The 17,391-nt window shown below is 40.9% G+C and overlaps 1 protein-coding gene across 1 annotated transcript in view; it reads left to right on the top strand.

The window, feature by feature from the left end:
• spidr (scaffold protein involved in DNA repair) overlaps positions 1 to 17,391 on the top strand; it is a 57,484-nt gene that overhangs the window by 7,435 nt on the left and 32,658 nt on the right. The window contains exons 6-10 of the mRNA XM_037682307.1: positions 5,092 to 5,327; positions 5,865 to 5,974; positions 7,757 to 7,970; positions 13,391 to 13,595; positions 15,649 to 15,890. Coding sequence (XP_037538235.1) covers positions 5,092 to 5,327; positions 5,865 to 5,974; positions 7,757 to 7,970; positions 13,391 to 13,595; positions 15,649 to 15,890 — 1,007 coding nt within the window. The remainder of the gene's footprint in view (positions 1 to 5,091; positions 5,328 to 5,864; positions 5,975 to 7,756; positions 7,971 to 13,390; positions 13,596 to 15,648; positions 15,891 to 17,391) is intronic.

Genomic DNA, 17,391 nt, shown 5'->3' on the forward strand with positions numbered 1-17,391 from the left:
CCTGTCACGGCGGCAACCCTCGAACCCGGTGGTGGACATCGGCAGTGGGGGATGCTGTCAGGCTGAAGAAGGAGTCCTATCGGGCCTTTTTGGTCTGTGGGACCCTGGAAGCAGCTGATGGGTACCGGCAGTCCAAGCGACATGCGGCTCGGGTGGTCGCTGAGGCAAAAACTTGGGCATGGGAAGAGTTTGGAGAGGCCATGGAGAATGACTTCCGCACAGCTTCGAGGCGATTCTGGTCCACCATCCGGCGTCTCAGGTGGGGGGAACTGGTACACCACCAACACTGTTTATAGTAGGGGTGGTGTGCTGCTGACCTCAACTCGGGATGTCGTGGGTCGGTGGGCAGAATACTTTGAAGACCTCCTCAATCCCACCGGCACGTCTTCTACTGAGGAAGCAGAGCATGGGGACTCTGGGTCGGGCCCTCCAATCTCTGGTGCTGAGGTCACCGAGGTGGTTGGACATCGGGGGAAGTTCCCCTGGATTGGCAGATCGGGGTGGTGGTCCCCCTATTCAAAAAAGGGGACCGTAGAGTGTGTTCCAACTACAGGGGGATCACGCTCTTAAGCCTCCCTGGTAAGGTCTAATCGGGGGTTCTGGAGAGGAGGGTCTGTCGGATAGTCGAACCTCGGATTCAGGAGGAGCAGTGCGGTTTTCATCCTGGTCGTGGAACACTGGACCAGCTTTACACTCTCAGCAGGGTCCTGGAGGGTGCGTGGGAGTTTGCCCCACCAGTCTACATGTGCTTTGTGGACTTGGAGAAGGCGTTCGACTGCGTCCCTCGGGGGACCCTGTGGGGGGTACTCTGGGAGTATGGGGTACCGGGCCCTTTGATATGGGCTGTTAGGTCCCTGTATGATCGGTGTCAGAGCCTGGTCCACATTGCTGGCAGAAAGTTGGGCTTGTTCCCGGTGAGAGTTGGACTCCACCAAGATTGCCCTTTGTCACCGATTCTGTTCATAACTTTTATGGACAGAATTTCTAGGTGCAGCCAAGGTGTTGAGGGGATCCGTTTTGGTGGCCTTAGGATTGCGTCTCTGCTTTTTGCAGATGATGTGGTCCTATTGGCTTCATCAGATTGTGATCTACAGCTTTTGCTGAAGCAGTTCGCAACCAAGTGCGACGCGGCCGGGATGAGAATCAGTTCTTCCAAATCCAAGGCCATGGTCTTTAGCCGGAAAAGGCTAGAGTGCCCTCTCCGGGTCAGGGAGGAGGTCCTACCCCAAGTGGAGGAGTTCAAGTTAGGGCATTAACAGAGTACGCGAGTAATCTACACATCGATTGCTAGGACATCTATCGAGGTTAAAAATTTAACATCGAGTATCCTTAGTGACGTCATATTATGTGATCACCGTATGACCGTAGGGGGCGGTGTTGCACTGTTGCAGGTCACAGAGTATGGTGTAACACCCAGTCCAATCCACCAAACCAGTTTCAGTTAAGTTTCGTTTTTGACGTGCTGCATTTTCTTCACGTTTGCAGTTTAATAATAATAACTAATAGTTTAGTTTTTCCTGTGACTTATTTGCAGTATGATAAATGGTAGGAGCATAATATACGCTCCCAATGTTTTGTTGGTCTTTTTTTTTGTAAATAATTACCTTTTTTTGCGGTTTTATTTATTTATTTTTGTATCTTGAGATCTATGACATCATCAAATACTCGAGTTCTACTCGGGTTTTATTATGTTAATGTCGAGTTTAAAAATTATATACTCGTTCAACCCCTAGTTCAAGTATCTTGGGGTCTTGTTCACGAATGACGGGAAAAATGGAACGTGAGATCGATAGGCGGATAGGTGCAGTGTCTGCAGTGAGGCAGGCGCTATACAGGTCTGTCGTGGTGAAGAGAGAGCTGAGTCAAAAGGCGAAGCTCTCAATTTACCAATCAATCTACGTTCCTACCCTCATCTATGGTCATGAGCTTTGGGTTGTGACCGAAAGAACGTGATCTTGGATACAAGCGGCCGAAATTAGTTTTCGCCGCAGGGTGTCTGGGCTGTCCCTTAGAGATAGGGTGAGAAGCTCGATCATCCGGGAGGGACTCGGAGTAGAGCTGCTGCTTCTCCACGTCAAGAGGAGCCAGTTGGGGTGGCTCGAGCATCTGGTTAGGATGCCTCCTGGACGCCTCCCTGGTGAGGTATTCCGGAGACGTCCCACCGGGAGGAGGCCCAGAGGAAGACCCAGGACACGCTGGAGGGACTATGTGTCTCGGCTGGCCTGGGAACGCCTCGGGATTCCCCCGGAGGAGCTGGCCCAAGTGGCTGTAGAGAGGGAAGTCTGGGCCTCCCTACTTAAGCTGCTACCCCCGTGACCCGACCCCGGATAAGCGGAAGAAGATGGATGGATGGATGGATCTATTATTTGGTGTTATAGTAGCAGAAACATCCCCAACACATATTCTTAGTGTTAACAAATTGTGTTTTAATATCTTTTTTATTTATTTTTTTATTTTGCCTTGAACTATTTGGTCTCAACTCTGTCTGGTAGTAAAATATTTTCTGGCCCACTGGGCTAATTTAAATGAATCTTTTGAGGAAAAATTATTGAATAGACCTAAATTTTGAAGTCAATATACCATACCATACAACATTATTTATAAAGCACTTAAAAACAGCAACAAGGCCAACCAAAGTGCTGTACAGCAAAACAAAACAAGCAAAGGACACAGCATAAAATACATAGATCACACAGAGGTAAAGATAGGAACTAAATGGCTATACAGGCAAGTTAAAATCAAATCACACAGTGTCAAAAGTCAGGGAATAAAAGTGTTTTCAAATGAGACTTAAAAACAGCGAAAGATGAGACCTGCCTGACATGTAGTGGGAACTCATTCAACAGTTTTGGACCTGCAACAGAGAAAGTCCTGTCACCTCTGTGCTTAAAACGAGTGCCTGGAACCAATAATCGGGTCTGCTGACCTCAAAGAGCACTGTGGGACATATGGCTGCAGTAGATCAGCAAGATAGGAGGGGGCAGAACTGTTCAGATATTTAAAAACATACAAAATGATTTAAAATGAATTAGAAAGTGAACCGGGTGCCAGTGAAGGGAGGCCAGAACTAGAGTAATATGCTCTCTTTTGCCTGTACTGGTTAAAAGTTGGGCTGCAGCATTTTGAACCAGTTGTAAACGTTAAGAATTAATAGAGGTTTGACTGATTGCAAAAAGAAACGCATTGCAATAATCAAGCCTGGATGTTATGAAAGCATGTATAACTGTTTCAAAATTTATTTTGGAAAGATGGGCTTCAATTTAGACAGTTGCCTATTATATTCAGTAATATGATTTAAGATAGCTACCATGTCCACCTAACCTTAGAATATACACTAATGGCTATAATTCAGTCAGTTTGACAGATATTGTAGTAAAGATTTGTGTGGAAGTAGCTGAGGCTCCTTCACAACACAAACTCCAAGCACCGTAATTGCATGAGATCTTAATAATTTACCATTACCTGTTACAGTTAACCTTGTTTGTTAGCAAAATGTCTCATGAACCACTCAATGATTTTAATGAAACTCTCAGAAAGTAATCATTGTATTTTTCTACCTGGATTATTGAGCATGCATCATGATAATCATTGTATGCACTTCTACAGCTATTACCTTAGAAGTTAAGTTAGTCCATTTTAAAGATGGCCACCACAGCTTATTGACGTAAGCCAACAAATCAGTAACAATAACTCAGTCAGTTGTTAAAATTTGACGAGATAGTTATGCATAACGTTGTTTTCAAGGTTTAACCAAATTAGCTACAGCTCCATCTTTTCTTGACTTGGGATGATCTTGATTTTAAATTCTGAGATAAACTAGGCGATGGGCAATCTGTGTATTCCTTCATGGAGTGCTAGACTTTTATAATTATATTTTGTATTTAAGTTTGTCTTACTTGCGTAAATATTTGTCCAATTAGCAGCTGCAGAATGTAACGGCTTTTAGTTTGAAATGTGCTGCTCAGTACGTGAGCTTATACACTGAAGATCATAAATCAAGCTGGATCAAGCAGGTTTTACACAAGAAAAAAGTTTATTACTCCTGATAAATGTGTGGCTGAATCAGTCTTCTTTTAAAGAGGATGGCCACTTCCTAGATGAAGCCTGTTGCTCGATCCGACTGCCCGAACATCATTTCCTAAAGGGGTTAAAAACCTCTAACCACATCAAAGCTAAAGTGGGACTATAAAGATAGTTTTACTACTGTTTGTTGGGGAGAAGTTGTGAGTGGATGAGGCTGTGTGGAGCTGTGCACTTACAATGCTTTCGGAGCTGGGTGAAAACATTTTTGAGCTGAGGCCAGGAACATAGTGTTCCTTTTTCTCTGTAGCTGGTTTGAGTGTGACGTTTGCTGGCACTCTGCCTAGCAGGGTCAAGTTGATTCAAATAAGAGAACAGATTGGCTGACAGTGCCTGGTATGTTGGTCTTGTCTGCACATGACAGGAACTCAGGTTTCCAGTGGATTTTTCCATGTGAACAAATTCCCTCAGGTGCACCAAGTAGTGATACAGCAAAACAACAAAAAAAGTTTGTTTTGTTACTTTATCTTGTGGATTATTCAGTCTGACAGTATTTCACTGTACCATATACACCCACTTTCCCCGTTAGCGTGTTTATATGATTTAATTACTGTTCATGTAATGGTAGCTGAGTCAGGAGTTTTCAGCTTTTAGTGCAAATGTTAAGTTTTACTGTGCTGGGCATCACGGTGGAGCAGTTGGTAGAGCTGTTGCCTCTTAGAGAGAAGGTTGCCGGATCGAATCCCGGCTGAGGGCATTTCTGGCTGGGGTTTGCATGTTCTCTCCGTGCATGCGTGGGGGTACTCCGGTTTCCTCTCACAGACCAAAAACATGAATGTTAGGCTGATTGGTAACTCTAAATTGTCCCTAGGTGTGAGTGAGAGAGTGAATGGTTGTTTGTCTTGTGTGTCCCTGTGATGGACTGGAGGCCTGTCCAGATTGTCCCCCACTTCTCGCACAGTGACTGCTGGATATGGGCACCAGTGATCCGAAAAGGAGGAAGCTGGTAAAGATGATGGATGGATGGATAATTCAACAATAGCAGTTTACACCTTGTGTACTTCCTTGCAGGATAAAGAGCTTGAGATCACAGGTTATGCATCTGATGGAGAGGACGTTGGCAGCACGTTCATGTCAAGCAAACTGGACTCTGAGAGCTTTCCTCTCCAAAGTGGAGAGGGCAGCAAATCATCAGTCAGCAACTGGCTGAAATCTGCTCAGGCGATGCTGCAAACGCCCCAAAAAACAGCTGAGAGACAGTCCAAGACCCCAGATGACTCTGCCAAAAAGAAAAGAAAGTTTAAAAGGTTTGAATCGTGTTCCTGAAATATAATTTGCCATGGGTTAACAAGAATTTAGTTATAAACACTTTGAGTTGATGTTTATACTGAACGCTGCTACTTAAATTAGTGCTGGCACTAGTTCTGATGGAACTAGTTTTATATCAATAGGAGATGAACAACATATATGTTTTAAATAGGTGTATTTCTTAAAATGATAGTATAACGTATGTTCTAGTGTGTTGCTTCATAGTAGGAGCAAAGCAAAGTCTACAAAGAAACACAAGACATATTGCCTTCTGCCAGGTGACAGTCAAACTTTGATTGCAATGTTTCCACTGCAGAACCAATGATGAAAGGGACACCTGGTGTCATTATGTGGGTGCCAAATGTCATTTAAGCCCAACAATCTGACAGATAATCTGCAGAGTTCGACAGCTTGTCTGCATCAGAATTCTTTTTTTTGTTTAAACCAACAGTTCTACACAAGCATCGCTTAAGTCATATGTTCTGTTTGAGTTTATCACATTACATCATCTCCCTGTGTGTGTATTTGTTCCACAGTGGAGGTCTGGCAGAGAGGCTGAATCGGCTTCAGTGCAGACAAAGGTCGGCTATCAGTTTCTGGAGGCACAAGTCCATCTCTGACACCTCGGCAGCAACAACCACAACAGGTGAATCGTGTCACACTGACCTGCTGCGTGTACTAGATTACATCAGGATGTTTAACATACACACCCCTGAATCAAAATGCACGCTCAATAATCCAGGTAGATAAATCCAACAAGGTGGAGTCAGGTCCTCTGGACGGATTATTCTTTGATAAAACGTTTTGTCTTTTATCCAAAAGATTTCTTCAGTTGAAGGACGGAACATTTTAACAAAGAAGAATCCATCCAGAGGACCTGATTCAACTTTGTTAGATTCCTGAATCACTAAGTTTAACCCTGAGATTTGATTTGTGAGTTGGATGAAGCTTATTTCTGTGTACCCCCCCCCCCCCACACACACACACACACACACACACATTTTAAACATGTGTTTGTATGGAGGGGCCACTGTGAGGAAGCGACGGCTGTAGTTTGATCACTGTGGCTCTGAACTGTGAACTCTTATGTAGGTGACAGGAAACTGCTTGCCTAGTTCATTTCTTTTTTCCTTTCCGTGGTGAAGTAAACCACTTGTGCTCTCTAGTTCATAAGTAGCTCATCATCATAGGACATAAGATCACCTAAAGGTGGCAGTTGATTGTGGAAAAACAACACACCCACAAAAGTCACCTTAGGAGTCTGTAGGCATTTGATAGTTTAGTGTAGTGCAAAGAGTTAAAAGATGAAAAATGTGGAGGTGGATGCTTACTTGACCTCATTTCGGTCTTATCGACATTTAATTTGGTTTGTTTGTGTCGAGCTTCCACGTGGCTGAAGTCACATAGCCAGCATCAAGATAAATTTTTTTAAAAGACTTGTGTTTAATAAAACTTTTTCAGAAACCCTACCCTAACTTCTTTTCGTTCATTTTCCTCTGACACACAAACAACAATGTTGATCGACTACATCAGCACTGTTGCAGAAAACATGTTTGTTATGGTTTTTAAATTATTGGTATGTGATGAAAGCATCTTCACTTGAGCACGTTGCACACCTTGTGTTGTTTTCTCGGAAACTGCTTTGCTTGCTGTTTGTGAAAGCTCAAGAATATGACTCAAGCTCTTGTTCCTTCTGAGGATTTTGCATAATTGGACCTAAATGCTCACAGGCTATACAGTGTTTCCCTGAGGTTACGTGCCTTGGGAGGGTGCTAGTCTCTTCGGCGTAGCAGAGTGCTACTTTTGTATTGCGCGCGATTGTCACGGTTTGGAGTCTGAGCTGAGCTGCTACAATCTCCGCTTCCTGTTTGGATGTTGCGGAGCTGCGTTGGGGGTGGGGGACATGATAGGCGGGGCGCTCGGTTCTACTGACAGGGCAGGGTGCCCTGCTTGAATAATGGTAGGGGAAACACCGGGCTATAGGAAGCACTTAACATTTTATGTTTAGAGAAATGCATGCTAATACTTAACTGTAATCTCAATAATGTGATTAAAATCTCTGTTTTGTCAGTGACATACAGATGCACTGACTCCACCTTCTCATGCTGTAATGTTTAATGTTGTAATGGGGTCTTACTGTTCAAGCTAAAAGCACGTTCAGTGTTGTGGTAAAATTCCAAATATTTGCACCGTCACCTGGTGGGATTTACTGTTTCATTTTCAACTTAGCTAGTAAAAAAGCCATACAGTTAAGCAGTGCAAACTGTTCTGGTTCTAAAAGCGAATTACTCTCATAATGCATAACGAGGCCCACAGAGAGCAATAGAGTGTGAGAGGTTCGGTACACTCTGTACACAGACACACAAGTGAATGCATGCGCCACCTAACACACACTCAACATCTGTGTTATTGTTGCTCTGCTCTCCAGTGGACAGGCCCGGTGTGCTGGTGCTCGAGCTGCTGGATGTCCACGAGGAGTGCAGCATGCAACTGGCGCGCTGCAAGCGCCAGCATCCCCCCGGAGAAGGCGACCAGCAGGATAAATCTGTCCCGGAGGAAAGAATGTTGGTGTTGTTCAACAAAGAGACTGCCGCTCAGCTGAGCCCTGCACCCAGAGACATCATCCACATTATCCCACCGTGGTGAGAGGACGCATCTAGTGCCACCCTTTCCTTCTCACTCAAATATTTGCTTCCCTCCAATCTTAAAAATGTATGTACAGGAGTTAGCAGACATATTTAGTTTCATACAGCCCTTTGGTATAAACAGTTGTGATCCCTCACTGGATCTCTTGAGCGGCTTTCTGCTTCACCATATAGAAAGGTTTCTGTCGCGTTAACCCCACAGGATGTAAAAACATCCTGTGCGGCTATTGTTAGAAATTAAGTGTTAGATAACACGTAGAAGATACTCACATTACTGCGATCACAAATTTGATGCAATTATACTTATCACTGAAATGCAAAATTAGACCAATGCTTCGTAAAACAGGAAATGAAACTGAACTGCAAGTCACCTCAAACACTGAGATGAAGCTACAAGCATCCAGATTAACAACGAGGGATTTTTCCTTCTAGTCTGCATCATAGTTTGGGGGACTTATGACTGGACAAAAGGCCAGTGTATTTTGGTATTGATCTTCTACCATGTGGCTTAACTTTGTTAAAACTGGCTAACCTGAGCATGTTAAAACACTGATCTAAAAATAAGATCATGATGGTTCTTCGTTGCGGGCATTAGCGGCTCAGTGGATATTACGTATTGAAGTGGGGCGGTTACGAAGGTCTAAAATTGAAATCCAGTAAGTATTAGCTGCAGGAAGACAACTTTTTGGACTTCATCTGATAGCAATTAACTAGGAACATTAGAGGATTTCATGCAGTTCCAAGTTTTTAAGCACATTTGGGTTCCTTTTTATTTTCATTTATTATCTCCGTGTAGGAATCTGCTTTAAGCTTAAATTGAAAAATGCACATTGCAATTCCTTAAATCTCAATGTGGCATTTTAATTTTTATTTCTTCAATCATCTGTCCAAAACATGAAAGCACTCTGTGAACAATAATCTAGTAGGTATTGATGTATATACTTTTACTTGTACTTGAGAACCCGTGAGCTACAGTAAACACAAATGACTCATCATGGATAAATCCATTCTGCCATAATTTGAGCTGGGCTTGGACATTTGTTTCTAAAATGGAAGTAGAAACGGGGAGGGTGGCAAATGTTGTGAGTTAATTGGATAAATGAAACCTTTTCCTGGAATTCTCAGATTTTTGGTTTTTGTTTCTAAATGATTTCTTGGTTGAGGATGGGAAACTACACACAGACCCACAAAACACGGTTGCAGCCAGTTCCACAGTGAATGACTAACAGATTACACAGGAAAATGAAGTGAGGCTGCTAAGAAAAAAAATGCTGAGTAGGCAGTTTAAAAAGACTAAATACTGCAGTTTTTGTTAAAAACCCTTTTCAGCTCTTTATTCTGTGTTCGTGCAACAACTTTCTATTCTAAGCTCAGTATGCACTGAAAGTCCAAATGTAGAAAGACAAAAAACTCCCTGAAATGGTGGAAGGGGGGGGTGCGCTGAAGAGTTTTTGGGTCTGTTTTGGAGTTGGAGCAAGGCAGCACTGGACTCCAGCTGTTGGGAGTTTGAGTTGAGTGTGCTCTGGAATATCCAGGCTGGCGGATGCGCAGGGGCCTCCTATGTGCTCTGACGTCACAAACAGCTCCAGGGAATTCTTGACATTCCTCTTCCTGGCAGTAGTTAGGTCATTTCCAGAAAACTGAGGAGAAAAAACAGTAGGATTATTTTCTGGAGCATTTGGGAGCAAAGAGAGGAGGAAGCCAAGAAGCCGAGATTGAAAACACATGGTGGCTTGAGTGTTTCTCTAGCTTTAGCACCTCTCTGCTGGTTTTCCTTGCAACGAGCAGAACCCTCTAAATATACATGTATTTGCTTTCATTTTTATGTAAACTTGCATTGTGAAACTCTTTTTGTTTAAATTACTCAATAGTTTTCTAAGCATTTGGTTTAAAGAAACATTTTAGCTCCACTGAGTTATAGTTATAGCAAATCAAATCTAATAATAGTCCAAATAAAACCGGAGATTGCAATGATTTATTCATCTTGTAAGTTACATTTCTGGCCTAAGTGGAAAAAAACAGATTTGAAGATCAGTATGCCTTGTAAAATTCCTTTCTATCAGTTTTCTGTGTCACGCTGGAGGAGGGGGGGGGGGGGTGTGACCTCCCACATAATTCCTGCAAGTAGGTTGGATCCTCCCACCTCCCACGCCTTGTTGTAAGCAGGTCCTGAGCGGAAATACCTGCAGGGCTTATTCATTGTGACGCCAGCAGCCGCAGCCACTCCTTAACCCAGCTACCTGTCTGATGATGACAGCTGCCCACTCACCTGTTGACAATAAGGTCGTACTTCCTGGATGGGGATGGTGTTGGTTCTGATGAACAGCACGTTCCGCTCTGACAAGAGTAGATTAATGTCCTTATTGGAGATCTCTGCACAGATGTTGATCTGATAAACATCCATTTCCGGCTTAATCATAGCACAAGTGATTGTTGTGTGTCTATGGGTGAGAGACACTAATCTAAAGTTTTGCCAAACTGAAGAATTACTCATTACACAAGTAGATCAAGGAAAAAATATCTGCTTAGATGAGAACAAGTCCAGAGCTTTTTTTTCCGTTTTATTCCAAAAAGTATATATATATATATATAAATAATTTTTTTTAAGTGACACCAGTTTTTGCTCCAGAACTTTTACTTGTTAAGTGTTTGTCAACAAAGCAGCAGACAAGTCTTCCAGGTGTTTGCACCATCATGGTTCAGATTCAGTTTGTACTCGTTGAAGTAAACACATAATGTTGTTGGTGTTAATAGTCTGCCTTCAGGGCATACAGTGCAAAACAAAACAAAAAAAACCAGTGCCAAGAACTGTTAGTGCTGTGTGATTTGATCTGGGATGTACATATATATTTTTAAAACTGTGAGAAAAATTCACTGGTTCTATTGTGACAGTGCACTTATTTTAAATCATAACACATTGATCTTTTTATACAAGTGAATTTTTAATCTAAGGTTAAAATCAGTTTTTCCAAATTGCTTTTGTAAACATCACGTACCCATAAAGGCCAACCTTGTGTGAGTGTGTGTATTGGGGGGGGAGAAAAAAAAAATTCCCACGTTGTGTCGATTCAGTTTTCCCACTAATCTGCGTGTCTAACTACTCAGCCTCTCCGATCAGCATGCGTCTGAAGCACGCTGTGACATGTTGCTGCAGTTTCAGTCGCAGAGTGTACGCTTGGCTCTGAGTCAGTGCTAAGCCATCAACACACTATTATCCGTGTTACATGTGGGAGAAATTAGGTTGTTGTAACTCAAATTTGGCACAAACGGCGAACTGTAAAATTCCCTGGCTGTTTTTCAGCTTCTTGTATTCTCAGGCTGAATGCCACTCAGGTGTGTGATGTTTACTTTGATGGGTTAGAATAAGAAAAGGGTCAGCGTGTCCTTTTTCTGCACACATGTACAGCAAATGACTAAAATCAAAGCGGCTTCCAGGTACCATTAAATTAAGATTAGCACAAAAGCTCTCTGCACATTTATTTACTTTTTTATCAACAAAACTGTGTGAATAATCATTTTCCACATATTGCTTTACTCTTGGAAAGTGTTTACAATCACTCTACGCAGTGCTGCAAGATGTTGTCGTTTTTAGAAGCTCTGATATATGGAAGATGTTGTCTGTTATTTGCCTTCTTTCTAACGTTTTTGAACGTATGCAGGGTGGTATAAGTGAACAGACCTGTGGAGGTGGCTGAGTTTGACATTCACATTGTCTCAAGCTCTCAGCCCCCAGCATTTTTACAATAGCTTATTGTGTGAACGCTTATGAAGCATTCACACTATTGTGATTCATTTTTCTTCCGTACCCTTTAAGGCATCTTTCACGTTCCACAGTTTTTGTGCCATTTCAACAAATCATATATCAAAACGTTCAGCTCGTTCAGGAGAAGGGTGCTTTGACTTTCGGTATTGGTGCAACTTTAGGTTTTTGAAATATTTGGCAATTTCTTCCACTTTATGTCTCAAAGAAAATTAATTGAGCTCATTTTACATCCTTCACATCTTTAGATCTGTTTACAGTCTTTTACTGCCCCTGTTGCATTTTGTTCCAGTTCAGCTTCTTTCAGCTTCCTTCTGCAAATTTAAACTATTTTTTTCATCTAATTTCAGTGATTTTTTTTTCAGCTGTTTTGTGCTCCTTTTAGGTTCTTTCTGCTAACTACAACCTTTTTCAAGTTCAAGTCAACTTTATTGTCGTTTCCATTATGTGGTACATGAGATAGAACAAAATTATGTACACAGGGTCCCAGTTACACCCAAAATATCAAAGTATAATGTATAAAATATATATTTGTGCTTCTTCTAACTTCTTTCTGCTAATTTCAGCGTTTTATGCTCCATTCAGCTTATTTATGCAAGTTTAAGCTTTTTCTGCTATTTCAGCTACTATGTACCAGTATCTGTTTTTATGCTAATTTTAGCTTTTTCAGCTAATTCCACATTTTTTGCACTCATTTCAACATTTTTCAGCCCAATTCAGCAAAAAATGTGCCTTCTCCACTTCTTTCTGGAAATTTAAGTTTCTTTTTGCTTTTTTAGCAACTTTTCAGCAGTTTTTTTTTCCTCATTTCAGCTTTTTGAAGATAATTTCCACTTCTTTGTGCTCATTTCTGCTTTGTTCAGCCCAATTGAGCAAACATTTTCTTTCTACTTTCTTCTGCTAATTTAAGCTTGTTTTACCTTTTCAGCTACTTATTAACATTTCATAGCTAATTTCAGCTGTTTTCAGACAAATTCAAGTTTTTCATGTGAATTTCTGCTACTTGCAGCCTAATTAACTACTTTATGCTAATTTCAGCTTTTTTTATACTAGTTTTAGCTTTTTCTGCTCTTTCAGCTCTTTTGATGCTTTTTTTTTTTTTTTTTTTGCCTTTTCAGCAAATTCCACATTTTTTTAGCTCATTTCAGTTTTTCTGCTTCCTTCTCGTAGTTTAAGCTTTCTTCTGCCTTTTCAGCTACTTTGAGCTATTTTTTTGCTAATTTCAGCCTTTTTTAGCTAATTTACAAATTTTTGTGCTCGTTTCTGCTTATTTAAACCAATTTCAGCAAAGTTATGTTCTTTCTGTTTTCTTCTGCTAATTTAGGCGTGCTTTTCCATTTCAGCTACATTTCAGCATGTTTTTAGCTAATTTCAGCTTGTTTTCAGCAATAAGCATTCACACTGCATTTTTTGCAGGAAATGCAATTTCTCTACTTCCGTTTAGTTCCGAGAGGTTTTATTTATACACTTGTTTATCACATGTCATTATCACAGCAGGAGCTTCTTCATATTGATCATTGTCTTTTAGATCTCCTAATGCATGGTCATTTCATGCCCCTAAGTCTATTTTTCAAGAACTAGCAAAATTGAAGCTTAGAATGCTGCTCTATCAGATTGTATGTTGAGTTTAAAACTGATCGACTTCATCTTTTTGCAGGCAAAGTCTGTCTGTAGAAGGCTTCAGCTGTTCTGTTATCCTGAACACACACTTCAGCCATAAAGTCTACTCTGCGTCAAAACCAGCCAACAGTTCCTTACTAAGAGTCTGGGTCTCTGCCGAAAAGCAAGCACCATATTATTTGGGTCAGATATTCAGACTTTTGGATGAACGTAGGACCAAAGATGAAAACAGTGTCAAGCAGGTGTGTATTTGCTACTAGCAAAAAATAAATATTTCCATACATACACACACATACACATTTGTGTTACAATACAGAATCAGAATACATGTATTTGTAGCTTTTTTTTTTTTTTGTCTTGAACTTTTTTTGAATTGAAGCTGTAAATTGTCTATCAATGATGGACATCAGACCAGCCTATTTATACAGCTGAAACTCCTCCCTTTCAGCCACAGAGAGAAAAAAATGTAATCATTCCAAGAAATCAACAGATAAGCATGTAATGACAGCACCAGAATGTGGCATACTCAGGTTTATGTGCAGAACAAAAAAAAAAGGAGACTCGTGCAAATATTGTTCTTGAGGTGGTATTTATCTGCTGTTTTGCTGATTGTGGGTTTTTTGCCACAGGGTTCTTTAGGGTCAGCTGAGTCCAAACAAACAGCATGAAAGGGTTTTAGTGGTAAATATCTTAACTGATGAATTTGCTTGTTCATTTGTTGCCTCAATTCTTGAGCAAATACAAGTAAATCAAACTTTTCTGGCAGCTGTTGAGAAATGTTTTTTAAAATGTAATCAGCAACACTTCCTCCTACTCTTAAATTTTCTTTAGAGGCTTGAAAAATTATTTGTATTTAGTGGCTATGCAGTAAAAAGCTGCATTTATGACAATCGTTGTTGATTCATATTAGGGATGCCCGATCCACTTTTTTTAAAATTCCGATCCCGATACCTAGATCTGAGTATCGTCCGATACCGATCCAGTTCCGATATCGATCCAGTTCCGATATCATGATCATCATTGATTTTATATGAAGCTGTAATAATCTCCTCTCAAGTACAATTTGTACAAATATATACATGCATGTCCAAAAAGGCAACTTGAGGTAAGTTTTATTAATGTTGGATAAGTTTTAAAGTTAGAATTAAATTCTAACACAAAACATGTTTCTTTTTATTCCTAGCTTTAAAGTGAATATTAAAGTGATTAATTTAAGTGATTTTTTAAAGTTGTTTTATATTTTATAAGGGGCAGATATAAGAATGTTTTCTTCTTTCTGCACTCTTTTCATTCAATGTTTTCTTTTTGATGATTTAAAAAAAAAATTAGTTTCATTTAAATGAATGAATAATGAATGAGCTCCGTGGTTTCAGCGATGTCTTCTTCTTGTTCAATCCGAAGCAGGCAGCCTGATTTGGGGCAGCCGTGCTCAGTCTGTCCCTCCTCAGAGACGGGCAGACTGAGCGGGGCAGATTGGACGCGGCTGGCCGGTGTCGAGTCGCCTCTTTCGGTTTGACCAAAGAGTACTGCCCCGCTGAAGCCACGGAGCTCGAGTGTCCATCGTAAAACTAACTTTAACGTGGTTTAATGTGGCGCTATGGCTCTGCAGACATTGCACGATGCTGTCTTGTTTTGTGGTGTTTTTAGTGTAAAATACTTCCACACAGTGGACATGTTTCCATGAAAAGTTTGTTAGCTGTTAGCTGTTAGCCACAGTGCTGCTAACTCAGCCCTCACGTTGTAGCTGGCTGCAAACTATGAACTGGATTTCCTGAATGTGAGGCGGGTCTTATTACTCTGGGTTCATGAGACACGCCGCCGTTCAGGAAATCCATTCCATAGTTTGAAGCCAACTTGCATCATGGATCGGAAATATCGGCAGGTGGATCGGAAAATCCGATACGTAAATTATGCTGATATCGGATACCGATACTGGATCGGATCTGCCCCATCCCTAATTAATATGTCATTAATTTTTTAGTTGATGTGATAATCTATTAAATGGCTTGGAATGAGGAAACAATCTTTCATTTTTAGATCTATGTGGCCATTTTGAAATGTGTACTTTTCTCCAACCAGCATTTGTAATTTCAAAGTAACTCAAATATAGGTTTTTGTTTTTAGCTAGTAAAAGCTATATGATTTTGAGTGTCTGAAATGCCACAAAATATTAAAACATTAACATTCTGCTTGTAAAAAATAAGTTGATTAATCATCTCCTTTCTGAGGAGCAGAACATTTTGTTGAGCATTTAGTGACTTTTTGTTTTAATTAATTAATTTATTTGTCTGGCAGATCACAGCCTCTGATGCTCTGTGCAGTGTCAATGGTTCTGGAGTTATGAGACACTGCATCTCTCTCCTGGAAGCTATCGAAGGACTTGGCCAAGCCGGTTCTGTGGAGCAGGATGTGGCCGTGGTTATCCAGAGAGTTTACTCCATCCCTTTGGCTGACTCCTCTCCTGTGTCCATTCTCAAACACCGAGTCTCCGTCCGCTCCTCCATGGCTCCTCCTCCTGCAGAGAGAGGCAAAACCAGGTACCACTGGACTGGCCCCCAGAGGTGGCTTTTGGTTTATCACTTGATGCCAAAACGTTGGAGAAATAAATAGTATTTTGTCTGTTGTTTATGATTTGCAACAATACAAATTATTCTTTTTGTTAGACGTGCAGGCTGGGTTCTTTAGTTTCAAGGCCCATATGTTTCCCCTTCGTGACATGACGTGTCTCAGTGGTCGTTCTATTGTTCATGGAGCAGCAGGCCCCACAGAGTGCTCATGCTGTCTCCAGCCATATGGCATTGTTTGACAAAGGACACAAACATTTTTAATTAAATCCAGTCTTTTTGTTATTGATCCCAGCCAGTTCTCAGGATAGACCACATGATCTTTTTAAAATCTTCTGCACCCCCAAGCCAGCATTGAAGTGGTCCCACTCAAACTTTACTAGGTACAATACATGAATTGATTTATTTTATGTATTTAAGCCAGTTATTTTTTATAGGAATGTAAGAACTAAATTTATGTTTTTCACAAAATCTGTACAACGATGTGAAATTAAGTTGGATTTTTCAGTCAGTTTTTAGGAGAAAGTAATTAAAATGCCAAATTTTCTTTTTGTTTAGCCACTGCAGATGTGAAAACTTTGGGTTTTATTTATGTTTGCTCAGCATGTTCCTCCAAATTTGATTTATATAAGTTATAAACAAAACGGTTTAATCACTTGGGGGGAGGGGGAACTGAGCATTTGGCTAAAAAACTTTTGATTCTCTGAGGTGATTTGATCAATAAACATCAAGAAACAATATGCACAGTATAACAAGTTAAGGTGATTCACTGTAGGCATAATAATCTTGTAGAATCGTACAACAGTTTTTTTTTTTTTTTGAAGAAACTACCTCGTCAAGGTTTCTTTATTATCATTTGAATCATATGAGGTACATGTGGTAGAATGAAATTGTGTACACGGTGTCCCAGTTAAATCCAACAAAAGTATAAATTGTAAAGAAAAATGGTAATAAGATCTAAGATATGAACTAAGAAATACGCTAAACTAAGAATATGCTAAACACTAATAGTACAAATACAGTACGCTGAACAACAGCAGCACGAACATGAGGTCTGTGTGAGCAGATGAGTACGAATGAACACAGCAGCATGACATAAATCAGTGGCATAAGATCAGCAGCATGGATAGTCAGCAGCACATATCAACAATAAAAGTGGGATTATAGTGATTTACTTTTCACAGTGATAATCCTGATTAGGGATTCACGAGTCTAACAGCTTCAGGGTAGAAGCTGTTCCTCAGTCTAGTGGTTCTACACATAATGCTCCTCAACCTTCTGCCCGAGGGGAGCAGGGCAAAAAAGTGTGTGTGCTGGGTGAGTGGGGTCCTTCATGATGCACGTGGCCCTCTTCCTGCATATGGAGGTGTAGATGTCTGCGATGGTGGGGAGACTGACTCCAGCAGTCTTCTGTGCAGCCTTCACCACTCTCTGCAAAGCTTTTCTTTCTGCAGCTGTGCAGCCTCCATGACAC

This window comes from Nematolebias whitei, chromosome 9, assembly GCF_014905685.2.
Source record: "Nematolebias whitei isolate Nwh7 chromosome 9, NemWhi1, whole genome shotgun sequence".
Lineage (NCBI taxonomy): Eukaryota > Metazoa > Chordata > Actinopteri > Cyprinodontiformes > Rivulidae > Nematolebias > Nematolebias whitei.